This window comes from Erinaceus europaeus, chromosome 9 (assembly GCF_950295315.1).
Source record: "Erinaceus europaeus chromosome 9, mEriEur2.1, whole genome shotgun sequence".
Classification (NCBI taxonomy): domain Eukaryota; kingdom Metazoa; phylum Chordata; class Mammalia; order Eulipotyphla; family Erinaceidae; genus Erinaceus; species Erinaceus europaeus.
This window is the reverse complement of record NC_080170.1, coordinates 28673087-28695764: the sequence shown is the minus strand read 5'-3', so window position 1 is coordinate 28695764 and position 22678 is coordinate 28673087. Positions and strand designations below refer to the sequence as shown.

General features: G+C 37.2%; 1 protein-coding gene across 1 annotated transcript in view; it reads right to left on the bottom strand.

The window, feature by feature from the left end:
• Positions 1 to 22678, bottom strand: part of SLC9A9 (solute carrier family 9 member A9) — a 706212-nt gene that overhangs the window by 502664 nt on the left and 180870 nt on the right. Inside the window, exon 5 of the mRNA XM_060197560.1 lies at positions 1764 to 1879. Within this exon, the coding sequence (XP_060053543.1) occupies positions 1764 to 1879 (116 nt within the window). The remainder of the gene's footprint in view (positions 1 to 1763; positions 1880 to 22678) is intronic.

Sequence of the window (22678 nt, the reverse complement as noted above, 5' to 3'; positions counted from 1 at the left end):
AAGCTTCTGGATCCCCACCTGCAAGGGGGTCACTTCACAGGCAGTGAAGCTGTTCTGCAGGTGTCTGTCTTTCTCTCCTGCTCTCTGTCTTACCCTCCTCTCTCAATTTCTCTCTGTCCCATCCAACAACAACAGCAGCAGTGGCAACAATAAAAATAACAGCAACAACAAGGGCATCAAAAATGGGAAAAACAGCCTCCAGGAGCAGTGTATTCATAGTCCAGGCACTGAGGCCCAGCAATAACCCTGGCGGCAAAAAAAAAAAAAAAAAAAAAAAAGGGAAAAAGAAAGAGGGAATCTGACCCTGTCATTTGAAAGTGGCCTAGGGTTCTGCCTCAGAAGTAAATAAAAATAAGCATCAGCTTCCACACAGAGTCATCCATCTTTGCCCAAATAGTCCATGTGCTGTGCCTTTTAATTTTCCTGATTAAGTGTTAAAAAAAATAAAGGAAAAAGGAAAAAGCAAAGCAAAGCAAACAAACAAACAAAAAGTTCTATGAAGAGTAAGGTGGGAGGGGTACAAAAGCCACTAGCCATGGAATAAAAATCGGTCATTTGAGTTTACCTAAAAAAAAAAAAAAAAAAAAAAGTCATGGTATATATGTTAACTCTCTTTTCAATCACCAGGTGCCAGATGCCACCAGGATGCTGGCTAGGCTTCCCTGGATTGAAGACCCCACCAATGTGTCCTGGAGCTCAGCTTCCCCAGAGTCACACCCTACTAGGGAAAGAGAGAGGCAGACTGGGGGTATGGACCGACCAGTCAACGCCCATGTTCAGCGGGGAAGCAATTACAGAAGCCAGACCTTCTATCTTCTGCAACCCTCAACGACCCTGGGTCCATGCTCCCAGAGGGATAGAGAATGGGAAAGCTACCATGGGAGGGGGTGGGTTATGGGGATTGGGTGTTGGGAATTGTGTGGAGTTGTACCCCTCCTACCTTATGCTTTTGTTCACTAATCCTTTCTTAAATAAAAAATTAAAAAAAAAAGTCATGGTATATATGCTCAAGAGGTTTTTTTGTTTGTTTGTTTGTTTGTTTTAAGGGTATATTGTGTCCTTAGGGACAGAATGAATGGAACTGGCAGAGATTATCATTAGTGAAGTAAGGAAGTAATGAACAGTTATCAGACAATTTCACTAATATGTGAAATTTAGAGAAATGAAACAAATAAACTTGAATATATATAGTCAACTCATATATGTGACCTTGGAAGAACTATGGTAGTTACTGCTGGAGGGTAGTGGGGGCACAGAACTTTTGGTGAGAGTGGTGTACACCTATTATTTTATGATTTATTAAATCACTATTTTTTTTTAAATAAGCTGGTCATATGTGACCATTTGCATAAGGTACAGGACCATTCTTTCTCTATTCTCTCTACTTTTAATATGCTTAAAAATTGCCACAGTAAACAATTTTTAAAATGCTTTTACCATTAAATTTAATCACTTATGAAAGAAGACTAAATAAAGGACTAGAGTGCAAAATGACTACCTATGCCAAAGAAATAAGCTATAATGACTTTGCAAGTCTTCCCCATCTGAAATCGCCTCCACATCAATTTCCTGAGAACTATTGGGATATCCATTTGTTTACTTTTTTTTTCTCTTTCCTTTCCTTGTACTCACTAACAGATATTTCAATTCCAAGTGAAGAGGAATGAGGAATTATTATGTTGATTTGGATGGTGGTCTTTAGAGAAACATTCCATTTAAATGTGAATCCTCTTAAAAGAGAAGGAAATAATCTGAGCAATTACCTGGATCTGTAGCAGACATCAGTGAACCAAAAAATAAGCAGTCAGTGAAATGAAAGTCTCCATTTTTCAACTGGCCAGCATACACCATGGCCTTCACAAAGCCATACATAATTAACCTGTTGAATAGAAAAATAAGATCTTCAAACTAAAGCTGACTGCTGTGTAAACTCATGATACCATGGCTAACATTTTAATACGCACCTGAATGAGTATCTTGTACAAATCACCATCATATATCTGATTTGTGGTCATGCTAGCTCATGACTATGAAGACACATTTACCAAATATCACAACTTTCATCTGGCAATAGAAATGTTTTGTAGCATTTTTGATGCAAACAAAATAAGTCTCAAGAATACAGAAAACAATCTATCAAAAAAAAAATCTATCATAGTAGATCATGCCCACAAATATTGGGCTTTGGATCTATAACTGATTTTTTTTTTCATTGTTCTATCTGCTACAGTTGTTTCAAGAGAGTTCAAATTTCAATTCTGTCACTAAGAAGAAAGGGATGTAGGTTATCCACAGGGCAGTCAGTCAACTAGTCCTTTTATAATAGATGAGTTTTTACAACATCTGGTGTCAGGACACTTCCATACTGGGTAGAGAATCCCTGTTAGGCTAAAGTACTTCTACATACTGTTGAAAAAGAATTCTAAAATGGCTACATCTTGATCTTGCAAGAAAAGCTGCTCTTGTCGTGAGATTATACATGAAATTTATATTGTAATGTGTGCCCCACCACAGAATGCAATATTCTGTTTTAGTCATCATCCTTTAAATTTTAAATTGTTATTGGAGGCCGGGTGATAGCGCAGGATGTTAGGCGCACATGGCGCAAAGACAGGTATAAGGATTCCGGTTTGAGCCCCAGGATCCCACCTGGAGGTCGCCTCACAAGTTGTGAATCTGGTCTGGAGGTACCTACCTTTCTCTCCTCCTCTCTGTCTCCCCCTCCCATCTCTATTTCTCTCTGCCCTATCTATAACAACAACAAGGGCAACAAAAAGGGGGGAATGGCCTCCAGGAGCGGTGGATTCATAGTGCTGGTACCAAGCCCCAGCAATAACCATGGAGGCAAAAAAATAAATAAAATGAAATACATTGTTTTCAATGACTTAATTCATTGATTCAGCTTACTAAAATCCAGCAGAGAAAATGCATAAAATGATGAACTGGGTCACAGTAAAATAATTATAACTATCTGTAAAAATTCTAAGAAACCATGAGTCCTTCAACCAATAAATGGATGTCAAAATATTCACATTACTTAAAGTTCAAGTTATTTTTGTGAAAGATATTCTATGGTGCATGGATATAGCTCAACTGATTTGCATGCCTAAGTTTTCCAGTTTGATCCTTGCTATTATATGTACTGGAGTGGTGCTCTGGTCTCTCTCTCTCTCTCTCTCCCTTATTCTCATATTTAACACTCTCACACACAATTTAAATAATAAAATTTGTGATATTTTCCTTTAAAAATATTCTAGGGCTATGAGGATGAATAAAAATACTAGGAATCAGTTACATTAAGTGTAATATCAACAAGAAAGCTGATGTTTCAAATTCTGTGAAACTTTTTCTGTCACCTAAGAAAATATTTCAGACACATCCCCACTGAAATTCAGTTCAACCACACACTACTTATATTATTTCAAGGGGTCAGTCAAATTTTCTGAGCCTCAAATATCCTTATTCATGAAGTATTAGGGATAACAAAAATGGTCACCCTACATAGTGTTAAGGACTAATTGAAATAAAATACATTAAGTTTGTGGAATACAGTATATTCTCAATGAGGCTGTCATTGCTCTTGACAGCAATTAATAAGTAAGAATTAATAGGTAATATTTACTTAGTATATTGATTCACTCACAGGTGATACACATATTGATCCTACAATGCTGGTACTATTATTTGTACTCCAAAGATTAGAAAACTAAATACAGAGCAATCAAGTAACTTATTCAAAGTGTCAAAGCTATTAGATTTCAGTTTTGAACTAAGAGTCCTTGCTCTAGAGTCTAACCTTAAATAATCATATCACATTGCTTAGTTGAGCATTTCTAAAATTCATGTTACATATTATGAGGTGGTTGCTAGCATATTATACTATATACTCAGTATTTGCATCCATATAACCCCCCAAGACTTAGGATTAGTACTAACATGATCTCTCTCTTTCTCTCTCTATATTTCTCCATATATATATATATATATATATATATATATATATATATATATATATGCTTTGAAATTAGTTGCCCAGAATCCCTAATAAAAAATATAGAAACCACAACCCAACCAGGTTAATGGCTTGGTCAAACTCACACCATACTCCATAGAGAATATAGTCAGGCTGAAACACTAGTGTTCTCTGAAGAGACTCAACGAAAACTAATATTTTCCACAGAGTCTTTGCGGTCTGGGATTTCAGTAAAGGGAATAAAGCTTGACTTAAAATATGACTTCAATATAACTTGTTTAATCTATTACACCCATAAAAAATTCCATCTCTTTTCCTCTTCTTTATAGTATAATCATATTCTTCAGCTTTATTATTTGAAACCCTAAAGCCAACTGCTGGCTGAAACAGAATGTAAATATTAGGAAATATAATTCTCTTGATTTTTTCCCAATCAGATCAATTCCCACTAAGTAGCAAACTCATAAATAATGTAGATGTTCAAAACATATTTAGTTCAAATTAGTATGTTACAGTGTTTACTGTTTGACTGATGGCTTTAAAATAAATTTTCACTGTTTGTGGCAAGAGAGAATGAACAATTTGTCTTGTGGGTAATGAAAACCAAACATTAATTCTTTGCCCTCATTCTTCTTTTACAGCCATGTCAATATTTTTCCAAAAAACTTTTGATCTAAATGGAGAGTTTCAAATAACCTGCTTTGCTTATCATACATATAATACAACCTATTACTTGAAATCCTTTTGCTGTTATAAAGTGAATTTTTTTTATAATATTCCAAATCACTTTTCAGTGTTGATAGACTCTTCTCATGGATACCTCTTCAAATAATAATAGTCTACCCACTAGTAAAGTCACCTTAATGATTAAGAAACCAAAAAACACTCTCTTACAGACTGAAATATTTGAGAGCTTTGCTCCTGCTCTCTACTAACACACCAACACAAGTGTCTGGTAAATAAGGTCATTCAATTTGTAAATTTTGTTGCTCAAGCAGCACTGACATAGTCTTAACTGATCAGAATTCAGGACTTGATACATGAGTGGGACCAGCTTGTCTTGTCTTTGTAATCATTACTGAAGATTATCCACTCAGTTAGCCTACTTAGATATAAATTATATAACTTACTCTTCATCTAGGCCTCTATTTTCTAGCTACTAAGCCCACCACTTGACAAAAGGACTGGTTTTCCATTATTAGGAATTGAATTAAAATGTAGACACTTCCAAGTGTCTACAGATAATTTGAACTTATCAATAAGACAGAATCTAGTGGGATTAATCATCTGCAGACAAAGGTCAGTAAGAGTCAATAGTCAATGATTTGACTTCTCAACTATTCCATTTCTCTGAAGAACAAAGCAACAGCTATGATCAAGTGTGATGTTTATCTTTAAGGATACAACATAGATGGTTCAAATGTCATTTTTTAAAAAAGTAAAGTTTAGAGAAAGCATAAAGAATCAAGTTTATTGATTAAGTTATACAGTATGTTTTCCATATTCCCTACACACTGCCAGGTGCTGGCATAAGATGAATGAAAACATAATATGTAGTCTGCAAGATATTTAGAGATAAAAACAAGAAAGTTACAATCTAGTCTAGTAAATACCTCTGTCAAGTATTTTTTGGCAGAGGTGACTTGCCTATTTTAGCATTTTCTAAGTTTCCCTTGCCCAAAAAATGGCCATACTAATAATCTTTCTATTTTGTTACTACTAGATAATAACTTCTGGATGACCAAAAAAAATTTTCTTTTTTTGCCTCCACAGTTATCACTGAGGCTTGGCACCTGCACCACAAATCCACTGCTCTTGGAGGCCATTTTCCCCCAATTTTTGTTGTTTTTAGACAGGACAGAGAGAAATCAAGAGTGGAAGGGAAGACAGAGGAAGGGAGAGAAGGATAGACACCTGCAGACCTTCTTCATCACCTGTGAAGTGACTCCCTTGCAGGTGGTAAGCTGAGGGCTCAAACTAGGATCCTTACACTGGTCCTTGTGCTTCACATCATGTGCGCTTAACCCATTGTGCCACCACCTGGCCCACCCAAAAATTCTTTAGTTTATCTGGCAATCACTTTTATTAAGGAAGCACAAAGATAATTTATTTAGCATTAATGTCTCTTTTTGAGAACCAGTGATCTGAGAAAGGCTCAGATTATGAAGCTGACAAGAAAAGTCTTTCATAATGTGTTGTTACTATTTTACTACTTTTTAACTGAAATACTGCCCTGCTCTGGATTATGGTGGTGTGAAGGATTGCACCTAGGATCTGGTGGCTCAGGCATGAAAATCTTTTGCATGACCATTATGATATCTCCCCTGCCCAGTTATTTTAATATAAAATATATGCTTTCATCTAATTTTACTATAGAAAACTGCCAAGACTTTATTAAGAAGAGATTACTCCTTTACAATTAAAAAAAAAAACAGAAAAAAAGTCTTTGAGAGGACTTCTGGAGGCATGGCTACAGAGTAGCAGCTGCTGTATTTCTCTCCTCTCCCCTGTCAACTACAAATATCAAAGGAGACCACCTGGAACTACAACAAGACAGGCTTAGAACTACTTTGGGAACACACCAAATCAACAGTGAGTAGAAATACTTGTGGCCCATGGACAGAGAGGAGCCTAAGGAGAGATTCCTGGGACTACTAAAGCCTATATCTACTCCCAAACTGTTGGTAACATTCTGGTGGTTTACTGGTTCAGGCACCACTGCCAAACTGTTTTACTAAAAAAAAAGACTCCAAAGGGAGGAGAGGACTCACTTAAGGATCACCAAATGCAACTGTGGGTCTCTGTTGCTACTGCCCTCAGACACTGGAGCAGCAGCCAGGAGGCCTTGTGCTAACACTAGGGGACAGAAAACTGGCCAGGAAACTCAGGAGATCTACACCCTGCTGGGTTAGAGGTGGGGCTGTATAGTGGGAGCCTTTCCACATTATTTTCCGGATGAACTGGGGAGACACAGTGAATAACTGACACAAAACCCATATAGTACAAATGGGACTTGTTTGGAAACTCAAAGGCCAAACAGATATCTTCACAAAACAGTAAAGGTCAGAAGAGAATGGCAAGATATCTATGGAGTGCTCAGTTAGAAAGGCTTTCAACCAAGACTACTGCATCCTGCTAGAGTGCCATTCAGACTAGATGGAGGCATCAAAACCTACTCAGACAAGCAACAGTTGAAAGAATCAACTATCACCAAGCCTGCCCTGAAAGAAGTTCTAAAAAGTCTTCTATAAATAGTCAGATCACCATAAATATGCCATATGTCAGAACACTCTAAATATCTATAATAATTGTGTTAAAATATCTTCAATCTATGATATCAATAAATGTCAATGGCCTGAATTCACCTATTAAAAGGTACAGAGTAGGAAGATGGATCAGAAAACGTAACCCAACAATATGCTGTCTGCAGGAAACTCACCTAACTCAACAAGGCAAACACAGACTAATAGGATGTAAAACGATCATACAAGCCAATGGCCCACAAAAGAGGCAGGAACAGGAATTCTCATACCTGAAACTACAGATTTTAAAATAAATAAAATTAAAAAAGTAGGAATGGACATTACTTAATGTTAAGAGGATCTATCAATCAAGAGAACATAACAATTATTAACATCTATGCACCCAATGAGAAGCCATCTAAATACATCAAACATCTACTGAAAGAGCTACAGCAATATATTAACAGCAACACAGTCATAGTAGGGGACTTCAACACCCCACTCTCTCAACGTGACAGGTCATCCAGGCAGAAATTAAATAAAGAAACAAGGGAGCTTAATGAGGAGATAGATAAATTAGAACTATTGGATATTTTTAGAGTCATTCACCCCAAGAAACTGGAGTACACTTTCTATTAAAGTCCACATGAGTCATTCTCAAGGACAGACCATATGTTAGTCCATAAAGATAGTGTCAGCAAATTTAAGAGCATTGAAATCATCCCAAGTATCTTCTCAGACCACAGTGAAATTAAACTAACACTTAAAAATCAACAAAAGATTAGTAATAACCTCAAAATGTAGAAACTTAACTTAAACTACTGAGTCAAAGAGGAAATTAAGGAAGAAATCAAAATGTTTCAAGAGTTCAATGAAAATGAGTATTACACCAAAAGTAAAAGTATTACACCAAAGTAAAAGACTCTGGGGTGGGTGGGTGGGTGGGGAGAATACAGGTCCATGAAAGATGATGAATGACATAGTGGGGGTTGTATTGTTAAATGGGAATCTGGGGAATGTTATGCATGTACAAACTATTGTATTTACTGTTGAATGTAAAGCATTAATTCCCCAATAAAGAAATAAATTATTTAAAAAAAAGAGTTCAATGAAAATGAATACATGAGCTATCAAAATATCTGGGACATAGCTAAGGCAGTACGAGGAAGGGAAGTTCATAGCCATACAAGCACACATTAGGAAGCAAGAAAAAGCACAAATAAACAGCCTGATCTCACATCTTAAAGACCCATAAGAAGAAGACAAATGAACCCTAAAGCAACCAGAAGGACAGAAATAACTAAAGTTAGGGCAGAAATCAATAACATTGAAAATAAGAAAACCATACAAAAGATCAACGAAAGTAAATATTGGTTCTTTGAAAGAGTGAACAAAATTGACAAACCTTTAGCCAGACTTACAAAATAAAAAGGTAGAAGAACCAAATAAATAAGATTGTAAATGATAGTGGAGATATTACAACAGACAACACAGAAATTTAACATATCATGAAAGGCTTCTATATGCCATCAAGCCAGAGATTTGGAAGAAATGGATGAATTACTAGATACCTACAAATTCCTGAAATTAAATAAAGAGAAATTAGAAAATATGAACAGGCAAATCAGCCAATGAAATTGAAATAGTTATCAAAAACCTTCCTAAGAATAAAAGTCCTGGACCAGATAGTTTTATAAATGAATTCTACACAACCTTCAAGGAAGACTTAATACTTCTACTTTTAAAACTCTTCCAAAAGATTGGAGACACAGGAATACTCCCTTCCAGCTTCTATGAAGCCAACATCTCTCTGATAGCAAAAGCAGATAGGGATACAATCAAAGAAGAAAACTATAGATAAATGCCACTGATGAACATAGATGCTAAAATGTTGAACAAAATTCTAGCCAGACAGACACAGCAGTATATTAAAAAGATTGTTCAACATGACTTAGTGGGTTTTATCCTAGGGATCAAGGTTGGCTTAATATATGTAACCAATCAATGTGATCCACCACATCAATAAATGTAGACCAAAACAAATTGGTTATATCAATAGATGCAGAGAAATCCTTGTGCATTGTAACATGTGCGCTTAACCAGGTGCACCACCGCCCAGCCCCTAGATGCAGAGAATTCCTTTGACAAAATCCAATGTCCCTTTATGATCAAAATGCTACAAAAATGGGAACAGATGGAAAATTCCTAAAGATAGCAAACCTACAGCCATGATCATACTCAACGGTGAAAAACTGGAAGTATTTTTCCCCTTATCAGGTACTAGACAGGGCTTCCCACTATCAGCATTACTATTCAACATAGTGTTGGAAGTTCTTGCCATAGCAATCAGGCAGGAGCAAGGGATTAAAGGGATACAGATTGGAACAGAAGACCTCAAACTCTCCCTATTTACAGATGACATGATAGTATATTTAGAAAAACCTAAAGAGTCCAGCAAAAAGCTTTTGAAAATTTCCAGGCAATACAGTAAGGTGTCAGGCTACAAAATTAACATCCAAAAGTCAGTGGCATTTGTCGGGGTCTCTGGCAGGGCGATCTCCAGGGTAAAGGTAATGGACCGGTTCTTTCTGGAGTAAAGACACCAGGGAACCCTTCAGCATGCTCAGAACTCGTTTATTAGCAGGTGGACATGAGTTAAATAGAAAACCAAACAAAGGGAATTATTGAAATATGTCAGAAATTACGAGTTTCTTAAAGATCATCTTGCCCCTATGGTAGGGGGCTGGTATGAAAGGAATTGATGAGATACAAGACAGTTATTCTCCATGATGCAAGCAATTTAATTATCCAAAGGTATTTGAGAGAAGCATAGGGGTTAAACCAGTAGGGTGAAACAGAGAGAAGATAGATATCAAAAGGCCATATAGCTCGGAATTTCTCTTGTCTGGGGTCTGAGGTGTAAGATGGAGTGTGTGATAAGGTGTGTTCTTCCGTGATCAGAAGGTGACTTTGAGTAAGTGAATCTTAAAGTAGGCAGCCATGTGGCCTGCAGTTAATGGGGAGAAGTATTGGGGTCTCTGTGGGCCTGAAAGTCAAGAAGGAAAGAACTAAGTCTGAGTTTCCCCCCTTTTGCTCACCTCAGTTGAGAGAGACTTACCAAGAGGGTATCTTCTCAGATCTCCATCCAAGGATGGGGGTAGTTCTCCCTAAGCTCTATCAAGCTTACACATAGTCCCAACAGGCATTCCTTTATACAAACACTAAGTTAGAAGAAGATGAAATCCAGAAATCAATTCCTTTTACCCTAGCAACAAAAACAATAAAATGTCTAGGAATAAACTTAACCAAAGGAGTGAAAGACTTGTATGCTGAAAATCATGAGTCACTATTAAAGGAAATAGAAAAGATACAAAGAAGTGGAAAGATATTTGATGTTCATTGGTTGAAAGAATTAACATCATTAAAATGAGTATACAACAAAGAGCCATATACAAATTTAATGCAATCCCCCTCAAGATCCTAACACAATTTTTCGAAGAATGCTACAAATGTTTATCTGGACCCAGAAAAGACCTAGAATTGCCAAAACAATTTTAAGAAGAAAGAACAGAACTGGAGGCATCACACTCCCAGATCGCAAATGATATCACAGGGCCATTGTAATCAAAACTGCTGGTACTGGAACATGAATAGACACACTGACCAGTGGAATAGAACTGAGAGCCCAGAAGTAAGCCCCTACACTTATGGATATCTAATCTTTGACAAATGTGTCCAGACTATTAAATGGGGGAAGGAGAGTCTCTTCAAAGAATGGTGTTGGAAAAACTGGGTTGAAACATGCAAAAGAATAAAACTGAACCACTATATTTCACCAAATACAAAAGGAAATTCCAAGTGGATCATGGACTTGGATGTAAGACCAGAAACCATCAAATACTTAGAGGAAAATATTGGCAGAGCTCTTTTCTGCATAAATTTTAAAGACATCTTCAATGAAACAAATCCAATTACAAAGAAGAGTAAGGCGAGAATAAACCAATGGGACACATCAAATTAAAAAGAAACCACTATCCAAACTAAGAGACCCTTCACAGATAGGAGAAGATCTTTACATGCCATACATCAGACAAGAGGCTAATAACCAAAATATATAAAGAACTCACCAAACTCAACAACAAGAAAACAAATGACCACTTACAAAAATGGTGAAAAGACATGGACAGAATATTCACCATAGAAGAAACCCAAAAAGTTGAGAAACATATGAAAAAATATTCCAAGTCACTGATTGTCAGAGAAATGCAAATAAAGACAACAATGAGATACCACTTCACTCCTGTAAGAATGTGATACATTAGAAAAGGTAGCAGCAACAAATGCTGTAGGGGTTATGAGCACAAAGGAACCATCCTGCACTGGTGGTTTTGCAAACTGGTCCAATCCCTGTGGAGAGCAGTCTGGAGTTCTCTCAAAAGGCTGGAAATGAACCTACCCTATGACCCTACAATTCCTCTCCTGGGGATATATCCTAAGGAACCCAACACATCCATCCAAAAAGATGTGTGTATACCTATGTTCATTGTAATAGTTATAACCTGGAAGCAATCCAGGTGTCCAATAACAGATGAGTGGCTGAGTAAGATGTGGTATATGTACACAATGGAATACTACTAGGCTATTAAAAATGGTGATTTTTCCATCTTCAGCCCATCTTGGATGGAGCTTAAAGAAATCATGTAGCAGGTTAAGTGCACATGGTGCAAAGTGCAAGGACCTGTTAAGGATCCCGGTTTGAGCCCCTGGCTCCCCACCTGCAGGGGAGTCACTCCACAAGCGTTGAAGCAGGTCTACAGGTGTCTATCTTTCTCTCTCCCTCTCTGTCTTCTCCTCCTCTCTCCATTTCTCTCTGTCCTATCCAACAACGATGACATCAATAACAACAATAGTAACTACAACAATAAAACAACAAGGGCAACAAAAGGGAATAAATAAAATAAATTTAAAGAAAGAACAAAAAAAATCATGTTAAGTGAAATAATTCAGTAACAGAAGGATGAATACGGGATTATCTCATTCACAGGCAGAATTTTAAAAATAAGAACAGAAGGGAAAACACTAAGCAGAACTAGCCTGGAGTTGGTGTATTGCACCAAAGTAAAAGACTCTGGTGGATGTGGGAGGGGGGATACAGGTCCAAAATGATGAAAAATGTTATGCATGTACAAACTATTGTATTTACTGTCGATATAAAATATTAATCCCCCAGTAGAGGGAAAAAAAACCCACTTCATTCTGGATGGTGTGTTGTAGGGACACATGGGAGTGACCACTTCCCCAACACCACTGAAGAAGTTTGGTAGATAGTCAAACAGAGGATGGCAATGGTAAGTTTTCTAAGATGTCACAATCAGCTTAATGGGTCTAATTACCCACATAGTAAAAATATTAAAAACGCAACACATAATTGTCAAGTCCAGTGAAACCCTAAAAACAGGCATAAGAAGACAGATGTATAAAAAACAAAATAGAAAGGAAAGCTGTATTGATCGAAGCATGTTTAAGTGGAACTTGGGGTACATGAATTCCACCATATTAAAGACTGGTAAAATCTCAACTAAAATAATGTCTTGTTAAAAACACTGTCTAGAAAATACCTCTTAGGATGCTGAGGAGTTAGAAAAATATTAGATAAACAAGAACTGTAGTCGGGTTTGCTACCCAAGAAAAGAAACAATATGGCACCCAGGACTTAGAACTGGAGGATGCTAAGAGGAAAAGAGATGATTAATCCGCGTTGTTACAGAAAGTCAGGAAAAAATAAGGGATGCAGATTTCAAAGAGTCAGATTATTCTCCAAATAATGTATTGGGAAAGCACTGTTGTGAGTAGATAACATACTGCCTTCCTGTAAGCATTTGAGCTCCTTTTAAGTAGACTATAGATAGTATACAGGTTCTGCAGCCTCACAGGTTGTATAACAGTAGTGTAATGGACTTGCAAGCTCAAGGCTTCAAAGTAAATTCTCCCTCCCTCCACCCCCTTACCTTTCCTCCTTCCCTCACTAGTAAATAAATAAATAGTTTTTAAATATATAGATGTAGTTTAAGTGAATTTGGAAGGTGAAACTTTTTTTTTAACTGCTACCAGGGTTATTGCTGGGGCTCAGTGACGACAGCCTTTTTATTTTTTTTACAGGATAGAGAGAAATTGAGAGGGGAGGGGGAAATAGATAGGGAAGGAAGGAAAGAGGACGAAAGAGTAAGATAGACACCTGCAGACCTGCTTCAGTTTGTGAAGTGTCCTCGCCCTGCAGGTGGGAAGTAAGGGGCTCTCAAGTCCTGGCACATGGTAATATGTGCACCACAGCCTGGCCCCCCATTAGTGATTTGCAAAATTAGAAAATAACAGGTGGACAATTCCACAGTTCCCACCACCAGAGTTGTGTGTCCCCCTTCCCTCCATTGGAAACTGCAGTGGCTCTCCCAAGGTCACAGATACGGTTGACCATTATTTCTCTAGCTGTCTATCTCTATATATTTGTTCTTTTTTACTTTTTCCTATAGTCTTACCTTTCCTTCCATTTTCAGTCACTCTGACACCTATTTATACTTCTGAATGTCTTTCCTATTTTTCCCTCTTCTCTCTCAGGGTTCGGGTGGAATTGAGGTTTAAAGTCCTCTGGTCACCTTCCCCTAACATTTCTTCCCCTCTTCAAACTCTAAAGCTTTATAGTTAAAAAATAAAATCTAAAGAATGAAGTAAAAGAGGAGACCAAGGAAAGATGGGAAATTTTGTAACTGACAATATTCTCTAGCATTTAGTCAGTTATAAAACTGAAAATGAAGACAAGTCTGACAGAACCTAAAATCTAGCACTGGGAACTGATTTTATGAACTAGCACTCTTTCCTTTCTTGACAGTAACTTCTTAATAAAGGCAGTTTGGGATTAGAATGAGAACAGAGGAAATTATCCTTGTCTTTGTCAAATACCTCAACCTTCCCAGGAGATGGGAGAAGTTATTCACAAAACTTATTTAGTGCTCTAAGTCTGGGTAGAAACTCATCTTGCTTTCCCAGGTTATCTTAAACAGAATGTCTAACCATCTCTCTACCACCTTTAATGCCAAATTTCTATTCTGGCTTCTAGGAATATAAGACATACAAGCATCTGGAAACTCTAAGCCTGAATGATGAATTTACCTAAAATCTTAGTGCTACTCCAATGTCTCCTCTTGTATCAAGGCACCAACTCTCTCCCAGAAAACTCTAGGTGAACTTGGACACATCCAACTCCTCACCATACCCCTCCTCACATGCAATTCTTTCTTCATTGACCTGCTATTTTACTTTTATTTTTACTGCAATGATGGGGAATGAACCCAAGGCCTTGTGTATGTATGATACTGACCAAGATGCCTCTTGAGCTCAATTTTCCTCCTCCTCCTCCTTCTCCCTCCCTGCCTGTAAATAAATATATATTTTAAAAATATTCAGGTACACTTGGAAGTTAATTTGGAAGGTGAAACTATTTTTAATTAGTAATTTTTAAAATTGCCACTAGGATTATCACTGGGGCTCAGTGCTGGTGGTTTTCAATGTGTAAACAGAATGATTATTTTAAAACAGCTGTTAGATCATGTATAAAATTCTTCGATGCTTTCTCATTACTCTTAGGTTGGATAGCAAACACTTAATGTAATTATGCTTTTCTAGGCCCATTTTACCCTTCCTTCCTTTCTTTGTGTCCCTAGAAAGTTGACCAATATGGATTTGATCAATGGGCTCCTCTACTCACTGTTATTTGTTTGTTTGAGTAGATTTGACCAATGAGGGTTAAGGTCCAGGAGATGAGAGCTGGGGAAAAAAAAGTAAACCTAGAGGCATTTATTCTTTCAGTTTTCTCTCTTCAGACCCAATCCAGCCTACTTTGTCTTTTGATTCAGATGTCCTTGTTCACACAGCTTTCTCTTAAAATTCTAGTACCACCTTCTCCCTTCATTATTCAGATAATGGTACTCTATTGCAATTAATCCTAGGTAATATAATTAGTTCTTATGGTTTTCTATTGTCTTACTCAAGTATTTTTAATGGCATTCAAGAATCATTCTTTCAATGAAACTTTTCAAGTTCCTCCTACATGAGTCAGATATGCCTAACAGAAGCTTTTTTTATAATTATAATGCCTATACTTCTTTATAGCACTCAACGTAGAATTAAAGATTAATTTTGTAATTGACTGTCTAATGTCTTTCTCCCCTGCTACAACGAAGAGACTCTCTATTTTAGCTATTCAAAAAAATTCCTAGATAACCCACACTGAAGGAGTTCAGTAGCAATTTTTCAAATGAATGGAATGATGAGAATGAGAAGGGAAAATTAGAGAGAAAGGCCAAGGCAGGAATAAGAGAGCCTTAGTCAGGGTGTAAGAATCATTACCAAAATCAAGAGTTGGTGGCACTTTAGAATGTGCTTATTGTCACAGAAAAAAAAAAAAAAAAAGAGGAAGCATAATTTCATATTATAATTGCTTGACAAGTATATTTAAGAAAGAGATAGTTTTTCAAAGAGGGTATCTTCAATTAAATTCATTTCCAAAATGTGAAGATCATAACCAGAAGAGTAAATCATTTCTATCTTACAGAGCACCAAAATACCAGTCCATATCAACTTGGCTAGATTTGACAAAGGTGTTATTTTGCACTGTTTTCAAAAGAGATACACTATATATATTCCTTCATTTAAATGTCAATGCTCTGTAGGGAAACACATTCTTAATTTCCAATAAAGTATTATCTGTTAATTATCAGTTCACTTTAAAGAAGAGATTAATTAGAATCTACACTCAGACTTCTGACAAGTAGACAGAGTGGCCACATTTGGCTAGGGAATGTATATAGGATTTAGGGAAGCATCTTCTTCTTTTTTAAATTTTTATTTATTAAAAGGAAACACTGACAAAACCATAGGATAAGAGGGGTACAATTCCACACAATTCCCACCACCAGAATACCATATCCCATCCCCTCCCCTGATAGCTTTCCTATTCTTTATCCCTCTGGGAGCATGGAGCCAGGGTCATTATGGGGTGCAGAAGGTGGAAGGTCTGGCTTCTGTAATTGCTTCCCCGTTGACAGGTCAATCCATACTCCCAGCCTGAGGAAAGCTTCTTTTAAAAGAGAGTGTAACAACCTAGAAAAAGAAGGACACATAGAAGAAACAACCTAATGGGAAATAAGGTCACATTTAGGAAATCAGTTCCAAATGAGGCTCAAAGGGTAAAGTAACAGTTAAACTAAAATAAATAAAATATCAATCCAGGGGCTAACCAAAGCTGGTGAGTAAGAGAATATATATCAGGCAGAGGGGAAGAATAGAGAGATAATTCTAAAGAGAAAGTGCAGAGATTATAGGTCCCTTTATGTGATTCTTTTGCTGTAATCTTGGGTGCCTGGAAGGTGAGGGGACAACAATAGTGTGTTCACCCATCACAAACTTGTAAGGCAAGGTAGGGAACAAAGGAACATGAACAAAAAAGGAAACAAGACTGCAAAGGGATCACAGCCTTTGGCTGTTCTATAACGTTCTCCCAAATTTAAAAATGCTTCTTCTAGTGCCTCCCAGGATGCTGGAGACTTTTTCACCCACCCCAGACTATCAAAGATGTACAGATCAATCGCCTAGGCTTCTTGTCTAAATGCAGGATCTGTCTCAGTATGTCTGGAGTGGGGTCAGAGATTCCAAATGCTAATACATTCCTAAGTAGTACCAATAGTACTGCTGTCAATAGACCACATCTGAAATAGCAAGTTCCTAAACTACACAATAAAATATTACATAGAAAATTCATCATCTTTTCTTGGGAAATAAGATCTAACTATATAGGGTTCACTGCTCCCTCCACTCCACTGTTGCTGAGCAGGGGTTGTCATCTTTAGATGGAGTTTGTCCTTTCTAACTTGGATGATGTGAGATGCTTTTCCTTCTAGATGACTCTAATCTCCTAACTCCTGCCTCATCTCTCTTTGTATTATATTCTTAAATTCTGTTACACTAGTTTGGACTGAGATGCATACCATTTGTTGAAAAAAAAATTTTGATTCCTGTAAAATCCTTTTGGTAGTCAAAAGAATTATCCAGTTGGTAAAGCTATGTCTCTGGGATTGAGGATAAAAACAAATATACAAAAATCAAAGTTTCTTCCTCAAAGTATTCTTATCTGTTTGCAGATAAAAAAAAATGAACAAGTGAGAGCAGGGTTAGTAGGTCTACACTTCACAATGTGGATGTAACATTCTCAAGGGGTGAGGATTAAACAGCTCACCATGGGAGTCGGGCTGTAGCGCAGCGGGTTAAGCGCAGGTGGCGCAAAGCACAAGGACCGGCATAAGGATCCCGTTTCGAACCCCGGCTCCCCACCTGCAGGGGAGTCGCTTCACAGGCGGTGAAGCAGGTCTGCAGGTGTCTATCTTTCTCTCCTCCTCTCTGTCTTCCCCTCCTCTCTCCATTTCTCTCTGTCCTATCCAATAACGACGACAACAACAATAATAACTACAACAATAAAACAACAAGGGCAACAAAAGGGAATAAATAAATAAAATAAATATTTAAAAAAAAAAACAGCTCACCATGCTTAATGACAACTAAAAAACATAAATGGTGAGGGATAGTTCAAGCCACAGAAGCTAAAAAAAAAAAAAAAAAAGAATATCTTTTAGTCCTGTGGATTCATATGCATTTTTGTTAGAGACATGAGAAAAGAAGACTTTTCCCAAGGGAAAGTTGGGCTTATATTCACACTTTATATTATCATCAAACATGCTTATGCATTTTGTGCCCATAGGCTGCTAGTGCAGCACACAGTCTCCTATGGGGAATGAAGTGTCCTGAGAGAGCTGAAGTCTCCTAAATATCTGATAGATTAGAAAACACCATGTCACCTCTGTGTATAAGCAGAATCTTAGCCCTTTACTTGCAATGGAATTCAATTCTTATAGTTAAAACGTCTCTGAAATTGTGTGCTGTGTTTTATGAAAAAGCAAAAGCGAATTGAAAGAAAACATTAAGGAATTAATATCCTCAACTCATTGGTTTGGAATTCATTTTTATGTTTAAGATTTAACAGCTACTTATTGAGCTGCCTACTGTATGGTAAGTTGTAACAGCCCTCCAGGGAGTATTGTTATCCTGTTGTACAGAGAAAGGGAATGACGTTCTGATCTGTCAGATTAAACAGCCACCAAATCACAGTGCTTAGAGTTGAACCCAGAGTTTTTTTTTACCAGACCACTACTCAGCTCTGGCTTATGGTGGTACGGGGGAATTGAACCTGGAACTTGACAAAGCCTCAGGCATGAGAGTCTGTTTGCATAACCATTACGCTATCTATCCCCACCCGACTAAAAGATATTCTTTAGCTTCCATTAAGGTCTTTCAAAGTATGAGGAATTTTAAAAATATAGAGATCTGAATATACAGTTTTTAATTACCTTTAGCCTAGATAGTCTAGTCTATTTTATTTGAGTTTTTGCTTTTCCCCCCATTAGAGAGATGGTAAAAGTCTTGAAAATAATACTGTTGGGGGAACAGCAGAATCCATTTTTTTTACTTGAAAACTAATATCCTGGCATATGTCAAAGGTGTACCTGCTATACATTATCTAGAGCAAATAAAATTGAAGTTTACTTCTTTATGCTTCAAAACCCTGGTACCTGTTCTTTCCTTCATGCTGAGTACCTTCTGTCTCTACTACTCCTATCCCTGGTATCCAACTGAAAGAGTCCTTCTAGACTAAAACAAAAACAAACCAATGGGACTACATCAAATTGAAAAGCTTCTGCACAGCAAAAGAAACCACTACTTAAGAGAGTCAGGCTATAGCACAGTGGGTTAAGCGCAGGTGGTGTAAAGCGCAAGGACCAGTATAAGGATTCCCCACCTGCAGGGGAATTGCTTCACAAGCTGTAAAGAAAGGCATGCAGGCATCTGTGTTTCTCTCCCCCTCTCTGTCTTCCCCTCCTCTCTCCATTTCTCTCTGTCTTATCCAACAACAATGACATCAATAACAACTACAACAATAAAACAACAAGGGCAACAAAAGGGAATAAATAAATAAATATTTAAAATAATGAAACCACTACTTAAACAAAAGGACCCCTCACAGAATAGAAGATCGCTACATGCCATACATCAGACAAGAGGCTAATAACCAAAATATATAAAGAACTCACCAAACTCAATAACAAGAAAATAAATAACCACATAAAAAATGGTAAAAAAAAAAAACACGGACAGAATATTCACCATAGAAAAGACCCAAAAAGTTGAGAAACATATGAAAAAAATATTCCAAGTCACTGATTGTCAGAGAAATGCAAATAAAGACAACAATGAGATGCCACTTCACTCCTCTAAGAATGTCATACATCAGAAAAAGTAACAGCAACAAATGCTGGAGGGGTTGTGGGCACAAAAGAACCCTCCTGCACTGCTGGTAGGAATGTAAATTGGTCCAATCCCTGTGGAGAGCAATCTGGAGTTCTCTCAAAAGGCTAGTAATGGACCTACCCTATGACCCTACCATTCCTCTCCTGGGGATATATCCTAAGGAACCCAACACACCCATCCAAAAAGATGTGTGTATATCCATGTTCATAGCAGCATAATTTGTAATAGCCAAAACCTGGAAGCAATCCAGGTGTCCAACTACAGATGAGTGGCTGAGTAAGTTGTGGTATATATACACAATGGAATACTACTCAGCTATTAAAAATGGCAATTTTTCCATTTTCAGCCCATCTTGGATGGAGCTTGAAGAACTCATGTTAAGTGAAATAAGTCAGAAATAAGATGAATATGGGATGATCTCACTCGTAGGCAGAATTTGAAAAAGAAGAACAGAAGGAAAAACACTAATCAGAACTTGGGCTGGATTGGTGTATTACACTAAAGTAAAAGACTCTGGGGTGAGTGTAGGTGGGAGAGTTCAGATCCTGGAACATGATGGCAGAGGACCTAGCGGGGGTTGTATTGTTACGTGAGAAACTGAGAAATGTTATGCATGTGCAAACTATTGTATTTACTGTTGAATGTAAAACATTAATCCCCCAATAAAGAACTAAAAACCTATAAAACAAATATATTGAAAAAAAAAAACAAAGAAAGAGTCCTTCTAGTTTCTCTAGGGGTCACTATTTTGGGGAAGTCCTCATGCCCTTCCTACCATTTTCTGGTCCTCCACAGTAGTGCTCTCTATTTCCTGCTGCTATTCATGATTCCATTGTAGCTTATCATGTTGTATTGTATTCTTTGCTTAGTATAACTAGGCTCTAGAGTGTCTTGGAGCAATCACCAAATAGTTGTTATATTTATCTTCAATGCCTAACACAGTGCCTGGCATTTAAGAAGTGCTGAAGTTACAATTGACTAAAAAATTGTGGCAAATGGGAAAGAACTGTAACTATGATAGTAGCACTGACTAAACCTAACCCCAGTCCTGTCTCTGCCCTCTAGTCTTCAGTTCTGAATATTATCCCTGTGTTTAACTCATCACCATAAAGCAGATGTAGTACTTTTCATAGGCCAACTTTCAACCAAAGAATCAAGAGTTTCTTCTACACAGAGAACTCTCAAATTTCCCTCTTTGAAAATTGCTTCTGCTATTGCTCCTTCTGACTAGATACTCAAAATTTTTTCAGTGAAACACCTGATCTACTTTTCCTTTAATATTTGACTATAATTCCAAAACCTAATAACTGAAACCTTTCAAAGGTGTTTCAAACAAATGCTCCAAATTGGTACTAGTTGATGCTTATCCCCTTCCCCTCTCAATTACTCTCTGTCCTATCTAATACAAATGGGGGGGGGGTGGAAGGCTGCCAGAAGCAGGAGATTCATAGTGCAGGCACCAAGCCACAAGATAATCCTGAAGGCAAAAATAAAATAAGATTCAGAAATATACATAAACACAAACACAAAAATACCATATTTGCATTCATTACAAGGCTTGTGAGGCATATATTGCAAGAATTCTATCCAAATAACTATACATGTGGCAAGAACAATCTGGAAGAAAGACAAGGCATTTCTAACTAGGCCTAGGATTATTCTTTCTGTTCTTTTTCTGGCCATCAAAGTCAAGATTAACATTGAAAGCTGGAAGCCACCTGAGGAAGATGCATTTGGCTGTCAACACCTTAGGCCTCACTTGCTGAGGTAAAGAACAATGGACAGGCGCAGAGTTGGTTTTTTTTAATTCAACCCTGACAGACAAAAGTGTCAGGAAACTAGGATATCTTGCAAGTACTTCTTTTTTTTTTTTAATTTTTCTTCTGAAAATGTCTCCCAGACCTACAAGTGTCTTGACACCCTTTATAACTGCAAAAAAGTCACCATCCCATTCTACCTCACCTTCTGCTGCTTCCAAGAGTCTCCCAATACCAGTTCCCTGCCATTCCCCCACATACCTTTCCCTGAGAACACATGTAGCATTTAGTAGACAATTGATAAGAGTGCTTTCCTGGGCCTGAGTGGTGGTCCCATGAGTAGTGTGCTGAACTTGGAAGCATGAGGGTTCACGTTCGATCCCAGCATCCCATGTTCTAGAGTAATGCTTTCTTCTCTCTTTTTCCCTTTATATATTGTGCTAATTAATAAATAAAACATTTTTTTTAAATAGTACCTTCTACCAGAAAGGGAAACTAGAATTTGACTGAGTTTGCAGTATTGCACCAAAGTAAAAACCACTGGGTAAAGGGTGAGGGTATATTTTTAGCTTCACAATAGTGGGGCTGGGGTAGGGACATAGATGTTTGGTGGTGGGAATGGTATTAATATACACTTTTATTAATTTATAGTATTATAAATCACTGTTTAATTAATATGAGAGGGTAAAATAAGATTGAATGTCTCAAACTTTTAGTTGCATAGACCCCAGTTCTGAGTATATATTCCTTCAGTCTAAGCACTTAAGGCTTCAAATTGGTAACCTGATTAAATTTTAATGGTAGGCTTAAAAATGTTAACACCTTTCTAATAATAACTATTTTTTGAAATATTAAATCATATATACTATTAGACCAAGGAGACCAGAAGCAACTGGTCATGTCACTATATAAGATACAGCTATATATAAATAGCATTAAATGACATAAATCTTGGTGAGGGCTTATAGGATACAGCAAATCTTAACCATGAGATTTTCAAAGTCAACCAAATTTCCAAATAACTTGGTTATAATAATATCTATTGCCTTCTTAAACTCTAAAACCTTCCCCATTCTCTATAAAACTCATATTTCTCCCAGTCCTGGAACCTCTGGGTTGTGACTTGTTTTCCTGTAATGTTTCTCTCCATCCATACCATTAGATACTGCATCTGCTGAGCTCAACCAAATCAATGCAACCAGTACCACCTCAATACATTTCACTTCAGATTGTGTCCAAAGACACCAGGAACAGAATGTCAACCCTTTAACTCCAGTACTCTGGTTAGACCATTTCTA